This window comes from Gymnoscopelus microlampas (genome assembly GCF_963454915.1).
Source record: "Gymnoscopelus microlampas genome assembly, chromosome: 19".
In the NCBI taxonomy this organism is placed as follows: Eukaryota; Metazoa; Chordata; class Actinopteri; order Myctophiformes; family Myctophidae; genus Gymnoscopelus; species Gymnoscopelus microlampas.
The window spans coordinates 11,201,427-11,224,637 of record NC_139956.1 but is presented as its reverse complement, the minus strand read 5'-3'; the positions used below and the strand labels follow the sequence as shown (position 1 = coordinate 11,224,637).

Here is a 23,211-nt window from a genome sequence, read left to right as displayed (position 1 = left end):
GTCATTGACCCAATCGATGCTGCCTTCCATAAACAGACACCCTGTTCAGAGCCAGGGGACCAAGAGGCGGCTGCCAGTTCTGAACCCTTGGTGAAGCCTGCAGCCCTGTCACTCTTGTCAGAGCCAGGGGCCCTAGTGGTTGAAATTGAGTCTGCAGCAGCTGTTATCAGTCCAGAACCCTTGGCCAAGGTGGAGGAAAAGGTGGTGCTGGCTGTTGTGGAGCCAAAATGTACATTAATTCGCAAGCTTAAGACCATCTTTGAACAGGACCTTCCCAGAGAGAGAGAAGTGGATCAGCTCAAATGTCAGTCAGTCTCTAACCTCAAGATGTCCATTGAACAGTCGTCATCTATCGTCTATGAACAGACTCCCTGTTCAGAACCAGCGGTCCCAGCGTTCCCAGCGGTCAAGGACGAGTATTTGGTGGCTACCTGTCCTGAACTATCGTCAGGGTCTGAGAAGGTGGCTAAGCCTGCGAACATGCAGGCGACAGCCTATCCCAAACCTGTCACCACCCCCATCACTGCATTCTATGAACAGACGCCCTGTTCAGATCAAGGGGTTCCAGTGGTCAAGGAGGTGTCTGCAGCGTCTAATAGTCCTGGAACCTCAGCAGGCGAAATGGCAAAAACTGCAGCTGTGCAGCTGAAATCAGACACCACTCCTGTCGCTGGCCCCATTGCTGCTGCCTTCCATGAACAGACGACACCCTGTTCACAGCCAGGAGACCCAGCAGTCAAGGATGTGCATGAAGAGGAACCTAGTCCTGTACCCTCAGCAGAGTCCGAGAAGGTGCAGCTGGAAGCAGACCCCACCACTGCTTCCATTGCTGCTGCCTTATACAAACAGACACCCTGTTCAGAGCCAGTGGTCCCAGTGGTAGAGGACAACTATGCAGCGGCTGACATTCCTGAATCCTCTGCGGAGACCGGGAAGGTGGCTAAGCCTGCAAACATGCAGCTGAGAGCAGACCCCACCCCCATTGATGCGGCTGCATTCTATACTCCACCCTGGTCAGAGCCAGACGTCACAGTGGTCGAGAATGATTCTGCTGTGGCTCTTAGTCCAGAACCCTCGGAAGAGGTGGAGCCTGCTCATGTGGAGGCTCCACTGGAACAGGTCCCAGTGGTCGAGGATGAGTCTACGGCATCTGCCAGTCCTGAGCCATCAGCAGAGGTAGTGAAGGCAGCAACGCCTGCAGCCATGCTGCTGAAGTCAGACTCCACCCCTGTCACTGCCCCCATAGCTGCTACCTTGTACGAACCAACACCCTGTTCAGAGCCAGCGGAGGAGGACGAGTCTGTGGTGGCTGGTAGTAGTCCTGAACCCCCAGCGGAGTCTGGGAAGGCAACTAAGCCTGCAAGTGTGCAGCTGACAGCAGACCCCTGCCCTGTCCCCACTCCCATCGTTGCTGCATTCTACACACCGACACCCTGGTCAGAGCCAGATGTCACAGCAGCCAAGAATGAGTCTCCAGCGGCTATCAGTCCAGAACCCTTGGTGGAGGCAGAGGAAGAGGTGGACCCTGTTGTCGTGCAACCAAAATGTAAATTCCAGCAGCTCAGGCAGATCTATGAACAGGAGGATCCCAGAGAGAGCGAGAACACTAATGAACTTGTGGTGGAGTCTGCGAATGCGGCGAAGACTGCAAACGTGCAACAGACAACAGACCTCAACCCTGTCCAAATCCCCAGCTACGAACCGACACCCTCGTCAGAGCCATGGGAATCGGCGGTGGATACCAGTCCAGCTCAAGAAGTCATCAAGCTCAAGAAACTATTTGAAGAGGATAACAGAGATCCAGAGAAGGTGGCGAAGCTGACTCATTTTGTGTCAGTCCCCAACCTTAAGACGTTCTATGAGACACTCGGGTCAGAGCCAGGGGTGCCAACGATCGAAAACGATTGTGCTTGTCCTGAACCCTCGGTGGGGTCCCATAAGGCAACTGAGCCTGTAAATGTGCAGCTGACAGCATACTTCAACCCTGCCATTACCCCCATCGCTACTGCATTATGTGAACCAACACCCTGTTCAGAGCCGGGGGTCTCAGCAGTTGAGAATGAGTCTGCTGTAAAAGCAGACCCCACCCCTGTCACGACTGCCCCCACACCTGCTGCCTTCGCGAATTCGACACCCTGGTCAGAGCCAGAGGCCCCAGCAGTCAAGGATGAAAATGTGGCAGCTGCCAGGTCTGAACTATTAGCAGAGGAAGAGGCAGAACCTGCTGTCGTGGAGCTAAAATGTCAATCAGTCCTCAAGCTCAGGAAATTCTTTGAGCAGGAGCAGGAGGATGCAAGAGAGAGCGAGAAAATGGCGACGCTCAAATGCCAATCAATCCCCAAGCTCAAGAAATACTATGAAACACCTTGTTCTGAACCAGAGGTCCAAGCAGTTGAGGACAAGTCTGTGGCGGATGGCAGTGATGAACCCGTGGTGTTGTCTGAGAGGCCTGTAAAGCCTACATTTGGCCACAACGTGCAGTTGAGATCGGAACCCACCCCTATCACCACCCCCAGCGCTGACGCCTTCTGTGAACAGACACCCTGGTCAGAGGCTGGATTCACAGCGGTCGAGGATGAGTCTACGGCGTCTACTAGTCCAGAATCCTTGGCGGAGGCAGAGGATGAGTTGGAGCCTGCTGTCATTCTGCCAAAATGTCGATCAGTCCTCAATCTCAAGAAGTTCTTTGAACACGAGGATCCCAGAGAGACAGAGAGGGTGGCAAAGCTCAAATGTCAGTCACTTCCCAAGCTCAAGAAGTTCTGTGAGCAGTCTGCCTGCTATGAACAGACACCCTGTTAAGAGAGCCAGAGGTCCTAGCGGTCAAGGACAAGTCCACGGCGGATGCTATTGCTGAGCCTTCAGCGGATCAGAGAAGGTTGCAAAGCCTGCAGCTGTGCAGCTGAAAGGCTGAGCAGACTCCACCCCTGTCTCTGTCCCATCAGTGCTGCCTTATATGAACAGACATCCTGTTAAGGGAGTCGGGTGGATCAGCGGTGAAACATTAGTCAGCGACGGATGCCAGTCCCGAACCCTCAGCAAAGCAAGGGGGAGCCAAGTCGATCTCAAGCTCATGAGGATCTTTGAATACAAGGATCCCAGAGAGATTATGGTGAAGCTCACCACCACCCCTTCGCTGCTGCCTTCTACGAACCAACTCCCTGTTCAGAAACAGGGGTCTTAGCAGTCGAGGACGAGTTTGGAACGGTTGCCACTCTTGAGCCCTCGGGCAAAGTCAGAGAAGGCGACGAAGCCTGTAGCCGTGCAGCTGAGAGGAGACCCCACCCCATCGCTGCTGCCTTATATGAACAGAGCCAGGGGTGTTCCAGCAGTGTTCTGTAAACAGCTGGCCACCGGGAATCCGATTTTACCTTTGAATTGGAGGATGCACAATGCAGTCTACAGCCTCCCCAGTCAGCAAAAAAAATAAATAATAAACAAATAAATTATATAATAATTGTAAGAAAACCCCAAAACAAAGACAGCTGTACACTGGGCAGGATGGGAATCAAACGATGCACATGGTACTAATGTCACTCTACAGTGCCTCAGTGGGAATTGGCTGAAGTTCTGTTAAGAAAATAATAATAATTTAAAGTCAAAGGGTATGTAAACGGAGGTTGGTCCTCCAAGGTGGTGGTGTGTTCCTGGAAATCACTGGAAACAACAGCAGACCCCACCCTGACACCGACACCACCACTTCTGCCTCCTACAAACCTCCTTACGAAACGACGCGCTGCTCAGAGCCAAGGGTCCATCGGTCATGGACGAGTCTGTGGCGGCCGCCAATCCTGCAGAGGCCAAGGAAGAGGTGGAGCCTGATGTTGTGGAGACAAAATGTCCACCAGTTCTCAAGCTCAATAAGAGGGATCTTTGTGAGTTTTTTCTTTTCTTTTTTTTTAAATGAGGTACCTGGGTGGCGCAGAGACATAGCCCCCTCTGCAGATACCCGTATTTGATTCCTGGCAGCGGTAGCATTGGGGCAATCACCAGACCGTAATTGCAGAGAGAGAGAGATGTATTTAGGCCTAAAGGTCAGTGGAGGTGTTAATGCATTTGCATGTATCAAAACAACCAATACTGGAAACCAGCTGGCCAACTGGACGGGTGCAGTACGTTAGTCCGACAGCGGAAAAGGTCTGTCGGATTAACGCATGCCTCCCCAACTGGGTGTGAATTGGAGGATGCACAAGATAGTCTACCCCGCCCCAGGCCAACAGTGGAGGTTGGAGGAAATAAACAAAAAAACGGAGAAACAAAAACAAAGAGAACGTACTGTGCAGAATGCAAATTGGAGGATGCACATAACATTACTCTATACCCTCTCCAGTCCAGTGGGAATTGACAAAAGATCTTGGTGAGTTTATTTTATTTTCATTTAGATTTTTTTTCATTGTATTTTTACTGGGGGATCTGGATGGCAAAGAGGTAAAACACCCAACTCTTGCAGAAACCCAGGTTCGATTCCTGGCAGTGGTGGCTCCATCGTCTGTTTTTATTTTTATTTTGTTGGGGCATTTAGGTGGCGTAGAGCTTAATCACACATCTCTGCAGCACCCCGGTTTGATTCCTGGCAACGGTGCCTCTGGCTTGTGTGTGCGTGTTTTCGTGTGTCAGTGTGTCCGGAACTATACAGTAATCTCAAACTGTTGGACTGATCAGCACCAATCTTTTTTTTCACGTTTTCACTTACATTTCTATAATGGAAGTCAGTTGTGCTGTGATCACGCTGAAACCACGGCCCAATTCTTGTTTTAATTGGGGCATTTGGGTGTCGTAGAGGTAAAACACTCACCTCCACTGAGACCAGCAGAGATTTTTTTTCTTTTCTTTCTTTCTTTTTGTAAATATATTGCGCCTTTCTCCAAAGTGCTTTACAATTTGCATTGCATTCATCCATTCACACACATACACATGCCGATTGCCCAGGCCAGAAATTCTTAGATTTTCAGCCGATGGTTGCACCATTAGTAATTTCAGAGTGTGAATGAATGAATGAATGAATGAATATAAGGTGTAGGACACTGCTCTGACAAAAGGTTCCGGTCAGGTGTGTATTTTCACAAGGAAATAAAGAAACAAATTGAGTGCAATCTGAGTTCTCATTTGTCACATTCTGTTACAACCTTTAATATTTTTTTATTTTCAGGAGCAGGAATAAAACCCTAAGAAACCAATCATATCACTGCCCTAATATGACCTAAATACTGGATTGGTTTTGCAATGCAGTTCCTGGTGCAACTGGCTAATTGTTCCCACACAGTTTTCACAACCGGGAATGTCATCAGTCTGTGTTTAGGCCGGGACTGACCTGTGAATCTGCGCGACGGCCAATCATACGGCAGATGTGTTACCTCTTATTTCACTGTGAAACATTCGCCCATTTTGTTCATTTGTACACACTTTTAACCTAGCTATTGTAAATGTGAAATGAATCAATGAGTATTTTTGTTGTACTAAATACGGTATGTGAAATATAGATAATATCCTGACAAGCTGCCATTAATATTCCGAACTCCACTTACTTTATCACCGATAAAACACTCACCGACAAAGTCACTTGTGGCGTGAATGCAGCTTGGGTTAGATAATTAGCTGTTCACTGCTGTTCTGTAATCCTGCCGTTATTCCTAATTTCTGGCATTGTGTTGCTTACATTTGTTATGTTGCTTACATTCACGAGTATTCCCATACATCATGGCATTTATCAGTTATGTTCAAGATAATTTGTTAAGTTCATAAGTTGTTTGGCATACACCAAGATGAAATAATGTTTCTTTTTGACTAAGGAAACTAAATTATTAGGCTTTTATGGTGAAGTTGACCTATTAGCCTAAATGTCTGTTTTTTGTTTTGTTGTTTTTCTGCATGCATCACTTCTTATTTTAACTGCACAATCTAGTGAATAAATTCTACACACAAAATTACTTTTTTTGATGGATTGTGTTGAAATAATGTATTGGTTTCCTTCCTCACCTCCTGGGTTTAATCTCAACACCATGCCACCACCCTGCCAGTCCCCTTGACTCACCTATAACTCCTGGGTCTAACTAATCCAAACACCAGCCACCATCCAGCCAGTCCCCTTGATTTACCCATCCCAACACCTTGCCACCCTGCTGCTTGAAACAACCATTTCCCTGTGATTCATTATTTGACCACACAGTTACACATGCAGGCACACCACACTTTTTGGGGCGGTGTAACCGCCCCCTATAAGTGAGGTTTGGACACTGACCAATCCTGCACCGTGATTGGCCAATAGTCTACAACGCAGTCTATAACGCTAACCCTTCCACAGTCAATGCAAATCTATACTTTTGCAAAGTCAGCCAATCACATTACAGCTAGTGTCATCACCGTAATGTGATTGGCTGACTTTGCAAATTCAGGACTGTGATTGGCTTGCGAAACACATGACACATGTGCAGCCCTATGAATAGCAGTATGGACTTTAAAAAAAAAACATTTTAATGTTTTTTTTTAAGTGAATCACTTCCATCACTGTGATGACCACTGTGACCACACCGCCCACTTCACACTGGGTGTGATTTTTTGGGGCGGTGTAGCCGCCCCCTATAAGTGAGTTTTGGACACCGACCAAAAAATGTGTGTACCCCCTAACCCTTCCATTGTTAATGCAAATCGATACTTTTTTCATATCAGCCAATCACATTACAGCTAGTGTCATCACCACTAACTGTAATGTGATTGGCTGACTTTGCAAATTCAGGACTGTGATTGGCTAGCGAAACACATGACACATGTGCAGCCCTATGAATAGCAGTATGGACTTTAAAAAAAGTCATTTATCCTTTTTTTAAAGTGAGTCATGTTGTGGTGACCACACACCGCCCACTTCACACTGGGTGTGATTTTTTACCCAATGCGCTGCTTTACCAAGTTGTTTCTCAAGTATCTGCGCCTGTAGTGACGCGTCTTGTGTGATCACCCTCTTGGGGGGTCTTCCTATTCCATTTCCCTACATTATCTATCTTTATGGCATGGCTCTGCAAGAGGCTAGCCATCTATGACGGGGTCTTGACAGGGTGTGTCTGTCTGTCTGTCTGTCTGTCTGTCTGTCTGTCTGTCTGTCTGTCTGTCTGTCTGTCTGTCTGCCTGTCTAGAACTGATTTTGAAAACTGCTGGACTGATCAGCACCAAATGTCTGGCACAGAATTACCTTCACAAATGTTTTTCACAGGTTTAAAAAAAAAAAAAAAACCTTAAAGTGAAATATTTCACTTTAATTTAAGAATGAAAGTCAATGGGAAAATGTACAAAGACAAATTCACAGGAGATGAAGTTACCAGTTTATTTGTATGGAAGGAAGGTAAGAGTGTATTTGTATGAAAGAAAGTTAACGGTTAATTTGTATGAAAGAAAGTTGCAACGCCCTCAGGTTCCACAGATTGTCATGCCAGACCCTGCAGAATGGGAGAAACAGAGAAGGCAGGAATCAACCACACAATGTGACATGTCCACCAGGGATCATGTGAAACTAAGGCCAGTGATATTTCTGTAAAGTGTTAAGCATCATCATCATCATCATCAGTTATGTAGATTAACGAGAAATGACACATGTAACAATGCAACAGCCTTACCTCAATGGGGAAGGAAGAAGCACTTCTCCATGAAAGAAAGTTGCAACGTCCTCAGGTTCCACAGATTGTCAGGCCAGAACCTGCAGAATGGGAGAAACAGAGAAGGCAGGAATCAACCACACAGTGTGTGACATGTCCACCAGGGATCATGTGAAACTAAGGCCATGCTCATTGCAATTTGAATGCAAATAAAGGTAGTGTTGTTCCTGGACAAAAGACAGATAGATTTAACAGCACATTTAAGTATCAAAATAAATGAATATGCATTGTCCTAGACAATTGTCCTAGAACTTCCAGCATTTAAGTGATCCAGACCTGTGGCTAAAGATATAGGATCTTCAGTGAGGTGTTGACATGGTATCTTTTGCAGGTTTTTAGGATGGTAATGCCATTTATTCTACAATGTGGTTTTATCTCAGTAGAACAATCAGAGTATTGAATAGTAAAATAACTATGAGCAGTGGTGTAAAGTAACTAAGTATACATTTACTCAAGAGCTGTACTTAAGTACAATTCCGAGGTATTTTGTTTTACTTTAGTGGAGTATTCCCAATTTTCAATACTTTTACTTCTACTCCACTATATCTCAGAGGAAAATGTTTTTTTTTACTCCACTACAATTATTTGAGAACTTTACTAGTTACTTTTTAGATTTGGATTGTTATTACTAAACATACATTAATAATTTAAGCTCTATAGTGTAGCAGCCCGGTGCGGATTGCTGCCTCTGCCTCCAATTCCTGGGATTGTTACAATATATATTTTGGCGATGCAAAGCGTTGTGAGCTTGAAGATCTGATATTTTCAAAACATTTTTTATACATTTTGAAAACTTGACATGGGACATTCTGCGACTGCATAATAGCCTACTTTTACTTTTGGTACTTTAAGTATATTGTGATGCCAATACTTTGGTACTTTTACTAATTGTAAATTCTGAATACTAGACTTTAAATTGTAACAGAGTATTTGTACAGTGTGGTATTGATACTTTTACTCAAGTAAAAAATGTTAGTACTTCTCTTCCACCACTGTCTATCTAGAAGACTAACTACACACCGTTTTAATTGTTTTCCATTAAACAAACGTCCAGTAGGTGGCGGTGTGACTCATTTCTTATAAACTCTGAAAAGAGAAGAGCGAGGGGTCGCTTTCTGACCAGTGTTGCCATGTCGCCTTATTATAAGCGACTTTGGGCTTGTTTTTCTGTAAAGTTGTTTGTAAATTATTAGTTGCCGGTTTCAGTTCTTTTGGGCTTGTTTCTAAAGTTTACTTGCTTATTTATTTGCATGAAAATGTTTTGTGCTAGGGAGCACTGTGTTAGGATGTGTAAACTATCTTCCAAATATGCCACATGTTATTGCAAGAGTTTTTGAAAATAGCAGATCTACAAGCTCACAATGATGCGAGGCGTTGTGAGCTTGTAGCTCGGCTATTTTCAAAGGTTTAAAGTGCTCCTGTGGCCTCATTGCTTCTTTTGGGTTTTGTTTTCAATATACCCGGTTGCTTATTTCTCTCACAAAACCTGGCAACGCTGGCGGTCGCTTTGTTCTGACGCAAACAAACCGCGACATTGCAAACATTTCTCGAGCAGCACTTGTGTGTGACGCTCGCATGACAACAACGGAACAAACAAACAAACAAAGGGGCAACAAACAAACTCTGACTTCCCCGTGTTTTCCAGTGAGAAGTGAGAAGAATGCTTAAAAAGAAATGTACCAGCAGAGAGAAGAAGAGAAAACACGCTCAGCCTGAGGAGCAGCATGTCGACAGAAGACGCAGATGCACCGACTCTAGTGTGGAGGTGAGTTTGTTGTGGTACATACGTGCTGTGTGTCAGTTTGAGACCAGATTAACTGGAGACCGTGGAGATTGTTGTGGTACCTGCTGCATACAGTACAGTACAGTACATGAGTATCAGTTTGAGACCAACCCAGATTTGGCACAAACAAGGGGTTGAATTCGTTCTTCTGCTATGCAACAAACATGTGGAATGCCCTACCAAAAGCAGTGAAGGAGTGTAAACCCCTACTCTCCTTCCAAACTGCCCTAAAAGAGTACCTTCAGGTGCCTGCAATTAAAAACTGTAAAAGGGCTCAGTAAAAGAGGTAGTTGTTGTACCTGCTGCATACATGTTGTGTATCAGTTTGAGATCAGATTAACTGGACACCGTGCAGGTGAGGTTGTTGTGGTACCTGCTGCATACATACATATAATGTTACCTATTTACAAACTCAACTTAATAACACCGCTTAATAACGGTCGCTTTATTGCATCTGTAAATAAAATAGCCTTGAACTAGCATGTGCTATCATAGCCTTGGATCAAAACTATATCATAGATGTATTTTATCGAGTCTGACTTTTACTATCTATGCAAGATATGCAAAATCGATAAAATACATATACGGTCGTCTTGATCCAAGGCTAGTGCTGTCATTAACTCTTAACTTAACCCATTAAGACCAGGAACGCATCTGTGTCATTTTTAGATTTCTTTGGCTGTTCAAAAATAGCAGATCTACAAGCTCGTAGCGCGGCACCGAGTGCCGCGCTACAAGCTTGTAGATCTGCTATTTTTGTAAAATCGTGAAAATGTGTGCAAATCTTTGAATATATATATATATATATATTTTTTAAAGCGTTAGGATTTAGAAAAAAATTTTTTAATCGGCCTCAGGTCTTAATGGGTGAATGCCTCCTTCCTCCTCCCTAGGACTCTAAAGATGATCTGGCAGACGCCGAACTGGATAAGATCGGCAGTGACATCGAGGAGGGGGGGCTGGACCTCGGCGTACCATTCCAGCCCATCAGCGCCTACGTGACCGACAGGCAGGAGATGCTGGACCAGTGTTTCCATGTGTTGGGGGAACGCAAGCTGCAGAAGATGCTACCTGATGAGCTTAAGGTGAGCTTTTATGTGTGTGTGTGGGTTTCTGTGTGTGCGCCTGAATTATGTGTCTGTTTGAAGACCGAGTGGTACTTTTATCTTGTGCTGAAGGGCTCTATGGTGATTGAAGGGTGTAAAAATGTTTATTGTTGATGGCAGTTTTCTTAAGTAAAGTAAGTAAAACGGTACCAAACGGGGCAAAACTAACTTTAATAAAATAAAGGGCTATTCCGTAGTGGAACAATTTCAAAACATTCCACTGGCTCTACAGTGTATAACCAGGGAGATAACACCGTATGAAGATGTTCTAATAACGTGAAATCATAAACAATCAGCTGAGGAAACGAATAGTTTCCAGGTAATTTCTATGGGACAAATTATTAAGCACATTAAGTGCAAAGGATAGGTTCTCAATACAAGTTGCAAAAGGTAGTACACAATAGAAGATCTATAAGCTAGATACAAGGTCTCTAGAGAGCTCTACAAGCTCACAATGCGTCGCTATGTGATTTTTCTATTCTCATAGTGATATTCAGCCAAACAAACGGCACGCGTTCAATGTGTATCACACATTAAACGAGTCACAGGTAAAACGGAAAGTGTATTATACAACGTGGGTGTAGGCTTGGACGGTATTACAAAGGTGTTTGGAAATCCCAATGCTAGGATTTTTCAATACCATCAAAATGTTATTGGTGGAAAATAACAGGGAACGTAGCCAACAGAATAATAGACTCTGTGCTTAACTAGTTCTCTTTTCCAAAAGATGGCATACCCATTTCCTGCTCTGGGTCAGTGCTCACATAGCTTTGTGAGATTGGCAGATTTTAATTGGAAATATGTGTTTCCAGGACCTGGAACAGTAAACGGGTAGCTATGCCACCTTCTGGATAAGGGAACTGCAGTGGTCTATTGTTTGGAGGTTGAAAATAAATAATTGTGCTCTATTATAGGTCTCCTAGGTCAGGGGTTCCCAAACGGTTTAGCTCGAGACCCAAACGAGAAATTAGACTTTTGCCCAGGACCCAAACTAGTGAAAATAGCAAATCTACAAGCTCACAATGCGTCGCTTCGTGCCGTGTTGCAAGCTTATTATTTGCACTACTTCTTAAACTTTAAAAATGTATATTTATGGAAATTATTTGATTTAAATTGTATTCATGAAATATTAAAGACATCTTTTTGTTTAAACTTCAAAATCTTTCGGAATAAGATATCTTTTTTTTTTTATAAAAAAAAAAGGGGGGGATATTTACTCGCGACCCACAAAAATCGGTCCGCAACCCACAAATGGGTCCCGACCCACTGTTTGGGAAGCAGTGCAGTAGGTTACTTGTTCCAAAAGCAGTTTATTGGCCACATGATTTTATTCAACTACCAGTCTGCCACGACAACCCACACATCATGTCCCTTCAGCCCACTGATGTGTTGGTGTCCACCGCAGCAACAAGTGTCATCAAGTGGTCCTCCAGCAAGGTATGCTGAATCTATGGAAGAATTATGCCTATTTCCTATCTATCTATTCTATTCAAACACAGCAAGACTTGTCTAAGTAGATTAATTGTATATTAGACACATATACTGTCATGTTGTGTATACTTCGGTGAAATGTCAGGAAGGCATGAAGATATGGGAAAAATGCGATGCCATCTAAGGAGGTTTTACAATTTATTTATACAATGTGCGGACTGACCCGTCACCGGTAATTGTTTTAGGCCGCACCACTTTAGATCACCCACACATAAAAGTTGCAGGCGGCTTTTTAGGTAACCAAGGACTTTGGTCATCCATGGGTATGTGGCTGTGTGCACCAGTCTATCCCAGATAGTAGGAGCCTTCCTAAATGAGAATCAGGGAATACGCACGGTCTCGTCACATTGAATGAGATTGTAGTTTATTTTAATGATGTTACTTACACACACAAGTTTTGGTATTATAACTCGCAGAGAAATAAACAGCCTGTTCTGTCTTCAGTGGCTGGTAAAAGTTGGTGCCTCATTCAAAGGAGCTCACTTTTGGCAGCGCCATCTGTAAGACAGTGTGGGGGAATACCAACGGTGTCAGTGTCCACAAACATAACGCGCACACATCGCTCTACTTTTGTCCTGTAAAAGTCCTCAGCTCTAGCATACAAAGTATGTGAAATCGGCCATGCCTTTGCTACAGTAATTTCCCACTATTCTGGGCTGGCTTTCCACTAGTTGGAGCATCGCTGCTGCAGTTTGCTTCCATTCAGCCACTATAGCGTCAGTGCGGTAGGACTGGCTCGTATTTGGCGGTCCAATTAATGTTGCAGGTTTTTGATAGGGTTCATGTCAGGGCTCTGTGCAGGTCATGCTATTGTATTGTGTGAGCGTAAAACATGTGGGTTCCACTTCCTGCTTCTGTTTGTATGCCATCCCTCATGCAATCGCAAGTCATTGTTCTGCTGATGGATGGGAGTAAAGGAGGCCCACCCTGTGTCCTACTAAAACATGCAGGCCTATGAAGAAGTAAGGCAAAGATGGTGACAAGTACTCTCCTTTGACTGGGGAAAGCTGCTCTAGAGGAAGAAAATAAACAAGAAGCTGAGCTGTAAACACTGCAAAAGCACAAAGTAAAACCCACTGAAGCACAGTTCTGTTCCCTCGCCTGGAGCACAATCATTAACAAACAGCTGTTGATATCTGCTGTTTTGCTTAACCCATTAAGACCGGGAACATTTGTGTAATTTTTAGATTTATTTGGCTATTCAAAAATAGCAGATATACAAGCTCATAGCGCGGCACCGAGTGCCACGCTATGAGCTTGTAGATCTGCTATTTTTGAAACATTTTGAAAATTTGTGAAAATCTTTGAATACATATATTTTTTTTAAGCGTTAGGATTTAGAAAAAAAATGTTTTAATCGGCCTCGGGTCTTAATGGGTTAAGGTGCTAGTGCCGTAAATTGCATTTGAGGGAACACTCACAATGCTTAATTCACCTTTCTTTCTAAACGCATTGTCGTCCACAGGGCTGCTGTGTAGAGGAAATCAAGAAGCTTTGCCACGATCAGCTGGAGCAGCTTTCACAGAAGAATCTTCTTCAGATCCTGGGAGGTAATGAATACCTGAATGCCAGATCTGCACCCCCAGTGGTGAATCTGGCATGCTTGTGCTTGAAATATTCTGCTTTTTTTGGGCTTTTTTTTCCGTATGTGGCGTTTAAATACATTTAAATGCATGCTACGCAGGGGAAGAGTTGACATCTGGAGATGAAGATGAAAAAGCTGACGCAAACTTGGAAAGCCAGTGAGTAGACTTCATTTTGTAAACTATCTTATGCACATTTAAGGAGTGTTCTGAATGTGCCATTTACCTTTTTTTTCTTTTTAATTTCTTCAAGGCAAGACAGTAATATAGACTCCACGTCCTCCCTGAAAGAAGTAGGAAAAACAGAGGACCCAAAGCAAGGTACTTTTTGTTGAACCGTCACAGTGAAATCATAGCCAAATGGAAATATACTGCTGCCAGGACCCAAGTACATAGATGCAAACAATCCAACTATATACTGTACAGTACATCAGTGAAGATTTCGTTGACTAAAACTATGACGAAAAATGTTGACTACCTTTTTTCACTGACGAAAACTAAATAAAAACTAAGCTACGATCACTAAAACTAAGACTAAATATATTGACAATTTCGTCAACAAATAAAAACTAGACTAAAATGTTAGTGAGGGACTATAGTGGAGAAGAGATCCAGTAGAACTAAAAGACAATTAAGTCGTTTTATGTTTGTTTGCGCTCGGGTGATGCGCTCTGAAAATAGCCGATCTACCAGCTAACAATTGTGAGCTTGTAGATCGGCTATTTTCAGCATGCAACCAAGTGTAAAATCAGCCATTACGACGCCATCAAGGCACTGCCAACATACATTTTAGTCGACTAAATCAACTGTAGATTTAGCCGACTAAAATCTTATGATATTTGACTAAAATCTTATGACATTTAGTCGACTAAAACTAGACTAACAGTGAAACATTTCAGGTGACTAAAATATGACTAAAAATAAACACCATTTTACTCAAAAGACTATGACTGAAACTAAATCAAAATGTGCTGTCAAAATCAACACTGCAGTACATTCACTGCAAATTCAATAAGCGATTGCATACAGTCAACAAACAAACATTTTCACGTTTTCAATGTCTCGTTGTCATTTTCTTGACCAGAGGTCGGCGGCTCAGGCGAGGAGAGCGACGTCCTGAGCATCAACGCAGACACGTACGACAGTGACATCGAGGGGCACAGCAAAGACGAGCAGGCTGCCAAACGCGAGGAAGTCACGGCAAAGCCAGTGGAGGTAATTGGCGCGGAATCGTGCGTCGATCCTCCCGTCACGAACCCAGAACCAGCCAAAGAGGAGTCGTCTCCGGCGAACGCGCAGCAGCACCAGCAGCCGACGGCGGCCAAGAAAGAACTGCAGAGCGACATAGACAAAAGCGTCAGCGAGATTTTAGCATGCTCGTCCTCTTCCGGCGGCGAGGAATCGAAAGAACAGAAAGCCTCGTCGCAGCCCACAGATGGGGGTGCACCTGATCAGAGTGGGCCTGCCGCGGGTCTGACACCCACCATCTGTCAGCCCTCGGTTCAGCAACTGGAGCTCCTAGAACTGGAAATGAGGGCCAGGGCTATCAAAGCCCTCATGAAAGCCAGTGATGGCAAAAGGCCCTGAGGGGGTGAAATAAGGTTAACCCATTTCAATCCGGGAACGCATCTACTTAATGTCTTCTAAATCCTATCCTGTTTTCTGAAAACCGTATGTTGCTGTGATATCAGTGGTTCGCAAAATTTTTCATGTCAAGGATGATATGTATTTGGTCGCGAACCCCCATCTCTAAATATTTTGTTCCAGGGACAAAATATGGGCACCATTAAATGAGCATGCACTGCAGAATCCTGAGTTTCAATTTAAGCCCATGACCATCATCCAAGGCGACTAAACTCTGATCTTTTACTGGATGCCAGATGTCATTGTCTATTGTAGTAATGTTGTGTAACACAAAAGGTGACTTATTAGGTGGTAGGTTCTGTCTGCTCCCTCTGTGGATACTTAGTGGCAGCTAAAGGATTGTTTGGGGCCAGTCTTCTAGATCTAAAAAGCATTTAGAGCTAAACCTGTAAATGTAAAAAACCAGAAGCAAAGATTTGAGTTACAAATGTGAAGTAACCAGTACATGTCCTTAACCTGGGATAGTCATTTTCAGAGTTGCTTGTCTTTGGATTATGGAAAACACTGCATCCACCTTCAGCTTTATTCAATGGCAAACAGGCGGATGTCTTTCTTTTTTTCTTTCTTTTTTTTTTACAGGAACTGTAAGTATACACCAGAGGACTAATCTATCAGAATGATAAAGAGTACTTTATTCTCAAATTGAGTTCTGTCAGAGTGGCAGACTGGAGGCATTATGTAATTTAATATTTTTTGCAACAAGAATGAATGAAAATATATATATTCAAAGATTTGAAAAAATGTTCATGATTTTTCAAAAATAGCAGATCTACAAGCTATGAGCTTGTATATCTGCTATTTTTGAATAGCAAAAGTATAAAATAAGGGCAATAGCTAAAATAAAAAAATGACACAGATGCGTTCCCGGATTGAATGGGTAAATGTTGTTGTTGTTTTTGTTTTTTTCTTCATCTTCAAAAGCACGGTTCAACATTATTTCTAATGCTCAGAGATGCTATGGTAGACTACTTGTTATTTTCAACATGTGTATGGTTGATATTTTACTATCTAAAGGCACACCGGGTTTATTTTGTGTAATGTGCATTAGTTCAATGTCAAACTGTTGTTTGTGTCATAGTTCATGAGTACATTCACACAGAATGTGAGCGCTAAAGCAACATCATTTTCAGATGAATAGTTTGAAATATTCATTAAAGCATTTTTTGGATCATTTATTTGTCACACTCCTGTGTTTTAAGGACATTGAGACGGGATGTTGTGTGCTTTAAGTCCATATTTGAATGATGTAAGACGGCGTTCTCAAACTTTGTCCACAATTTTGCAGAGTGTTTCGAAAATAGACGATCTACAAGCCCACAACGTGTCTCATGGCAACACGTTGTGGGGCTTGTAGATCGGCCATTTTCGAATCATCAGCCTAAGCATAAAAGGTTAAAGTGGTTAGACTGATTTTGATGCTATATTAAAGACGGGGTGCCGTGATCCCCCCCCCCCCCCCCCCCCCAAAAACATAATAATCAGGTATTATGGTTATACTAGGAGGAAGATTTTTTTTCAAAAAAGTGTACAGAAAGTGTTAAAATGATGTTTTTATGTGGACACGCCTCCAGTTCATTAAGTATACCTGGTTCTCACTTTAGCACCTCCTCCACCACCTTAGCACCACCCACCTGTCCTAGTCCCTCCTCCTCCTCATGCCCACACCTGTTGTGTTATGATAATGAGGGGGAGGGTATAATTTAACTATGTCATTAAAGTGCTGTTTTTCTATTGGCACGTTTGACCCTCAAGGTTTCAGCCTCCAGCAAGAAACTCAAAATAGTCAGAGAAGACATTAAACACTATTCAAAACACCACCAGGGGGCTTAATGAAGTTCTATCAACCTCATAGACACATGAAAAACAGAAAAAGTGCAAAACCATGGCAGCACCTCTTTAACCAATTTTTCTGGGGTCCTTGAGGGGCCCCACTTTTAGAACCACTGATATAACAGAAGTAATAAATTGTGGGACATTGTGGAAGATCACTGAATTCTATTCATATATATATGAATGAATATTTTAGAGGGGTTTGGGGAGAAAGACATGGCCTATGTATTTTCCATCATAGCTCACTAGATGGCAGTGTTACTCTAGCTGAATTATTACATCCTATCCTGAAGAGGCCCTCAGATGGAATGTTTTGTCATTTGCATTACCCCAATGCAATTTCTTCAGAAATGATGGAATGTTGGAGGTAATAAACCCCTTTCACACAGGAATCATCCACATCATAATTTTAATAAGTCAATTGCATAAAATGATACAATTTGACGCCACAGTATTGATTCTATTTTGGGGACAAGTTTTCAGTCCGCTGCAGGGAATGAAAATAACAGGCATGCATAAACAAGCAGGGGAAGAAAATACAGGCCTATGCTGAGCAGAACCAAAGACGACAGCCTCTGGGGTTGTGGTGGGGAAACGACATCAGTAAATAGCAGCAAATGCAGAAAAGTTAATAACGGCGTGCAGCGAGCACCCGTAGAGCATTGCTAGGGCCACTAGAAGTAGCTGTACAGTGCCTGTGGCCATACAACTCCACATGATTTGTAAAATAATGAAGGGTTTATCTTCCACTGAGGGTATATAGCGGGCTGGGCAATGGGCACCTGTTGAAACATTTGGCTTGTGCATGGGGTGCGTTTCGCTATTTAAGGTCTGCACACATTTTAGAGTCATAAGGGTTTTTCCTTTTCCACAGTTAGACTAATCATCTTCAGAGTGCAATATGCATAAAAGTCTATGGCTTAAGCACTGCAGCAGAGGAAACCAACTAAGAGTTTCATCAGCCCTTACAGAGGAGCCCTGCAATAAAATACAATGGAGATAATTGGCCCTAGCCAGTCTCACTTATTCAGTACATCAAGTATAAAAGCAGCACCTACCCATTTCATCCACTAGAGTAGCTTTTAAATTAATTTCCGCTTCCCTGTACGCTCTTTGCCCGTTACTAGAATTAATTGCATCCTTTCACCTAATGTTTTAACGTGTTGTTTCTTTTGTGCTGTAATTTATTCTGAAGCTGCTTTGTTCTGGTAAACTGAGGCTGGGATGGGTGCAATTACATGCAGATGTGTAGCACAACACTCCTCTACTAAACCGCCACCACCACCACTACACACCTCTGGGGAGACAATGAAATACATAATAAACACCCATGTGCCTTTTGGGTATTTATTTGCATTTAAAAGGTTCTTTTGGGTTGATGGGGATAGGATGGGGGAGTTAAATGCATCACACTATACACATTTACAAGCCAGGTATCTTCTGGATGATTCCCGGGGGAAAATGCCCACTTTAGTAAAAAGGAATGCAAAAGAGACTTAAGTGCTCATGATGTCTGAGATTGATGACTATTTTGTCAGTGTCACCCCCACATTAGTGGGTGAGTTATTTGAGAAAGAGCAGAACGTCTCAGGCGAACGTTTTCAAGGAAATCACAAAGTCGGAGTGATTAGACTGAGAAATGGCTCATGGACTATGGTCATTATGTTGAGACAGGGGAGTACTTGAGAAAGTAGCAGAAACCTTGCCTCAATTCTGAACTTCAGAGGGATTTCGGTTGAATGGTGACTCAGGCAGCATATGGTGTCGTCTCATTGTTGCACCTGCTCATTTAGAACCATGGATGAAAGCCATACATGGGGCAGAGCTAAAAAATGAATAGCAATTATGTCAATTCAACTCTTATTAGGATTCCCTCTGTGATACATTCCACCTATAATCCACTCTTAAAGGTAGGGTAAGTGACATTTTTTGGTTAAAACAAAAAGTTGTTAAAAGGTTAAAGCACAATATTCTGATAGTAATCATTGCTATAGAGTGTTTGTTCAGTAACCAGTCTCTCTCCAGCTCTTTAATAAACAGAAAATACATTTTCAGGTAGGTGGCAAAATGTCAGCCAATCAGGAGAGAGTACCCATTTATCAGCTTAATTTTGATAGTGTTCTAGTTAAAAGTGTGTTTGCTCATTCTTTTGTGTGTCATCACTTCCAATTATATTTGTTTAATCTGTATCCTGATTGGATAAAATTGGTATCTTGACCTGAAAATGCATTTTCTGTTTAATAAAGAGCTGGAGAGACATGGAGACTCATGTTACTGAACAAACACACTATAGCAATGAGTACTATCAGAATATAGAGCTATTTAACACTTATTTTAACCAAAGAAAATCACTTACCCTACCTTTAAACACATGCATCCCCTATTCTGCCTTATTCTGGGCATTTCGTGGACAAATATTGCAGCAAAAACTGGCAAACATTCCGCAAACATTCGGTGAAAATGGTAGATCTACAAGCTAACAACGTGTTGCAAGAGCGATTGCGTTGTGTGAGCTTGTAGATTGGCTAGTTTTCCTGTTTGATGTATAATAAAGTATTGGGGGTTTTAAGTAAAATGTGGAACAGAGATCGTAGAAGTGATATAATTTCTAAAATATTCACCTTTTTCAGTGAGGATAAATTGCTTATCAAATGACAGCAGCAAGAATTAAATAATTACATTCATTGTGCAGAAATCGTTTTAATCTGTTTCATGGTGTAAGTGTAGAATCTGTGGTTCATTATTGGGTAGCAGAGAAAGTTCAATTTGTCTCATGGCAATTAAATAATCACTCTAATTGTAGATACAGGCAGATACAGAGAAGACTTGTGAATTTCACTTAGCAAATTTCCAGTATAGGAACTACAAAGTAGATTTTTAGTAATGCAATCAATGGGCTCTGTTGAAAGCATGCTATACTGTATGACTACCCTGCCGTGCTGATGTTGCAGCTCTATGCCCTGTGTCTACACTGGTAAAAGGTCTTTGTACTTTAAAAGACTAGTTGAAACACTGTTGGGCATTTACATTTGCCTGACTATCAGATTTGTGTGTGTGTGTGTGTGTGTGTGTGTGTGTGTGTGTGTGTGTGTGTGTGTGTGTGTGTGTGTGTGTGTGTGTGTGTGTGTGTGTGTGTGTGTGTGTGTGTGTGTGTGTGTGTGTGTGTGTGTGTGTGTGTGTGTGTGTGTGTGTGATCTACAGTAGGAACAGCATTGAATAATGGAGATATCCACAGTGTTGCATGTGAATGGTAGCTGTTAGGCAGAATATAGAGGCCCAACCATAAGGTATTGTTTACAGCGCCATTCGAGGAAAAGGACATCTTGAAACATACATAGATGTTTTTTTCCTATAGAGAACACATATATTATTTACTTAAGCAGTGTCATCTTTCTCCCAGTCCGCCCCTATGTGGAGCCGCTGTTCTTTCCCCCCCACTACAAATTAAATTGAACTAACAGCACATGCTGACAAGCAATAAATAACTTAGCACCTCTGTGTGACTAAATGAATTGATTTCCCCAAGCAATGATTCACCGGACACGTTTCATTTTCATCAAGTTCAGACCGCATACAGTACACTCGATCAAAGTAAAGATATGTTTAATGTTAGATATCCTCAAGCATTTGTTTTAATTAAATGGTCAATCCTTTGATCGCGTAATGGCAGTTGCATTGCCAATAATCATGACTGCAATCTTCAAAGGGTATGGTGGAAGGGGAGGCATTTGCAGTACTTTTTATGTTGGAAAAGACTGTGCTGTATTGGTGATCGTAACTGACATGAGAAGAATTACAAAAGAGGTATGCAGTACTTTAACACCCATACTAATTTTCTTTTATACATCTTTGTGTTGTCGAATAATTCCCTGATTTCATGGACATTTGTCAATCTTGAGTTCTGGCTTTACATGCATTGTGCTTGTCTCTGCCATCTTCTCCTGTATACACTTATACACTTCCATGTGATTCAGGAGAGAAGAATGTGTGTCAACACATGTCCCTGAGCTAGCTACCTCTCAATTCTTGTAAAAAGAAATATTATAATACTTTATTGTTAATAACTACCAGGAAAGAGAATTGTCGCGTCTAAGTAGTACACTTAGGAAGTGAGTGCGTTAGAAAGCTGCGATTTCAAACAGAAGATATTGTTAAGTTGCAAACCTAAATCCCTGAGAAACCTTGATTTTTAACATTTAATATGTGGCTCCGGTGTAGCATCAGCATTTTAAAGAAATACTTCCACGGTCCCCAACAACATCTGACTTTCAGATTTCCTCAATGCCCTGTATACGAGTATCCACCCCCCCGCCCCCCCCCACCTCTCCTTCACGGCCTGCATTCAAATGGTGCATTAATGCCATCAAACTCCCATTGATATTCTGGCGAGTCGACCAGCGAGCCAATAAAGCAAAATGCTCCTGACGGATACGAAGAGACATCAGGCGCAGGATGGATGACCTCGCACAATCAAACCAGCATAATCGAATGAAATATCACAATATTACATCAAAGCCCAACTCCCTGCGTGACAGCGACCGCAACAAGATCAACAAGCCCGCAGTCCATAGGGAATCAGCTCTTTGTCTTTCTGGAAAAACTCTGACCAGTAGAGAGTTTTTTTTTGGGGAACTTTTTACAAACTTACACTTAAATGACCATGGCTGACATTTACTTGGGTTTTATAGCGCAGTATAGGCCAAATGTAAATGTGTATGGCTGCATATATTTTAAATGTTGATTGTTTTTTGGCTTTGTGTGCTTTTTTGTTTGCTTTTAAGTGCACTCTGAAATGAGTCATTTGACTTTAGCATTGCAGAAACTGCAATATGTCGAGGTTTCAGTTGACCAAGCAAGGTATATATACAAACAGTTTCTAGCTGACATCGCACATCTCGTGTGTTTTTGCTTGTTTTAATTGACTCCTCACTCAGGGAAGGCTGTTCTTGACCTTATTTGAAATGGAAAGGTCTCTGGCTTCTTCTAACAGGTTTGTCGGTTGCATATATCATCGTTCATATTCACACAGCATTGATCCTATGCCCTAAGAGGGTTCAGGCTCCACTTACACATGCATTAACCCTATATACTTTGTAACTAGTCTCCTCCCGGGTTCTATCCAAGGGCCCCTACGTGTTTTCCCTCTACACTAAACCACCCCACCGAAAATAGCCTATCTAAAATCTCACATGGCGTCCCGACGTGACACCTTTTGAGCTTGTAGATCTGCTATTTTCGCCGAATGTTTGCCCCAAGAAAAGGGACGCCAAGGGTTCATGTGGTTAATGCTCCCCCTGAAATAAGAACACTGATTCTAGTACTAATATAATACACTCCATTGAGAACCAACCCAAATATGGAAGAGTGTGATTATGCTCAAATATTTATGTACATTATGAGGGTAGAAACAATTGTCTCACTCTACATTGGTAACCATTAATACATTGAAACTCATGTGGGTGCAAGTCAAGCAAATATGAAGATTAATTTCAAAATGAAATATGGAAAAATCTCACGCTACTGCACACAAAATAATTGCGTTGAGATGATTATTACATTACTAAGTAATATCTGCAATCATCCACATATTTGAAGTATTTGAGCAATGAAAATGAGTGTGCAGGGGGATCCAATTTGATGAATAATGTTTACACTTTTACAGAGTCACCTCTCCGACTTACTTTAAATGGAGGCAAGTCAGCCTTGCCAGCTTTTGAAAAAGGAGAAGTGACTGAGCTTGACTATGAGTGACATGGAAATTGGTGAATTGTAATAGCTTTAAAATCCAAAACTCCTAGCAGATGAATTGCGCTTAAGCTTGATTGACATTTGATTTACAACTGTCATCACTGGCACTTGAACATAAAGTGTGGAAGTTAGAAAAATGAACTTGAAACCGAACCTCGGGACCATTTCCTGTCCAGTTTCTTTGAACTAATGTCACTTTCTGGGGAACTAAACTCAAACAGCTGCACGGTTATGGCCCCAGCTGTCCCTGCGAACAGCAGAGGACCACCAAAGTGTCCCCAAGACAGACAATAGATCACAGTATATGGGCCCCAGTGTCTCACAATTTTATGATGGTGAATGAACACAACCTCGGTTGCGCAGGGGGTTCGGAAGACATTGAG

The 23,211-nt window shown here is 42.5% G+C and overlaps 1 protein-coding gene across 2 annotated transcripts in view; it reads left to right on the top strand.

The window, feature by feature from the left end:
• Positions 1-9,177: 9,177 nt before the first annotated feature.
• caap1 (caspase activity and apoptosis inhibitor 1) overlaps positions 9,178-23,211 on the top strand; it is a 266,844-nt gene continuing 252,810 nt past the window's right edge. Inside the window, exons 1-6 of one of the 2 annotated variants that reach the window (XM_084042521.1) lie at positions 9,178-9,408; positions 10,320-10,511; positions 13,489-13,573; positions 13,708-13,765; positions 13,860-13,927; positions 14,691-15,207. In XM_084042521.1, coding sequence (XP_083898647.1) covers positions 9,304-9,408; positions 10,320-10,511; positions 13,489-13,573; positions 13,708-13,765; positions 13,860-13,927; positions 14,691-15,193 — 1,011 coding nt within the window. In that variant the 5' untranslated portion in view covers positions 9,178-9,303 and the 3' untranslated portion in view covers positions 15,194-15,207. Of the gene's footprint in view, positions 9,409-10,319; positions 10,512-13,488; positions 13,574-13,707; positions 13,766-13,859; positions 13,928-14,690; positions 16,424-23,211 lie in introns of those variants that run through there. The other variant, XM_084042520.1, reaches the window with a different exon arrangement.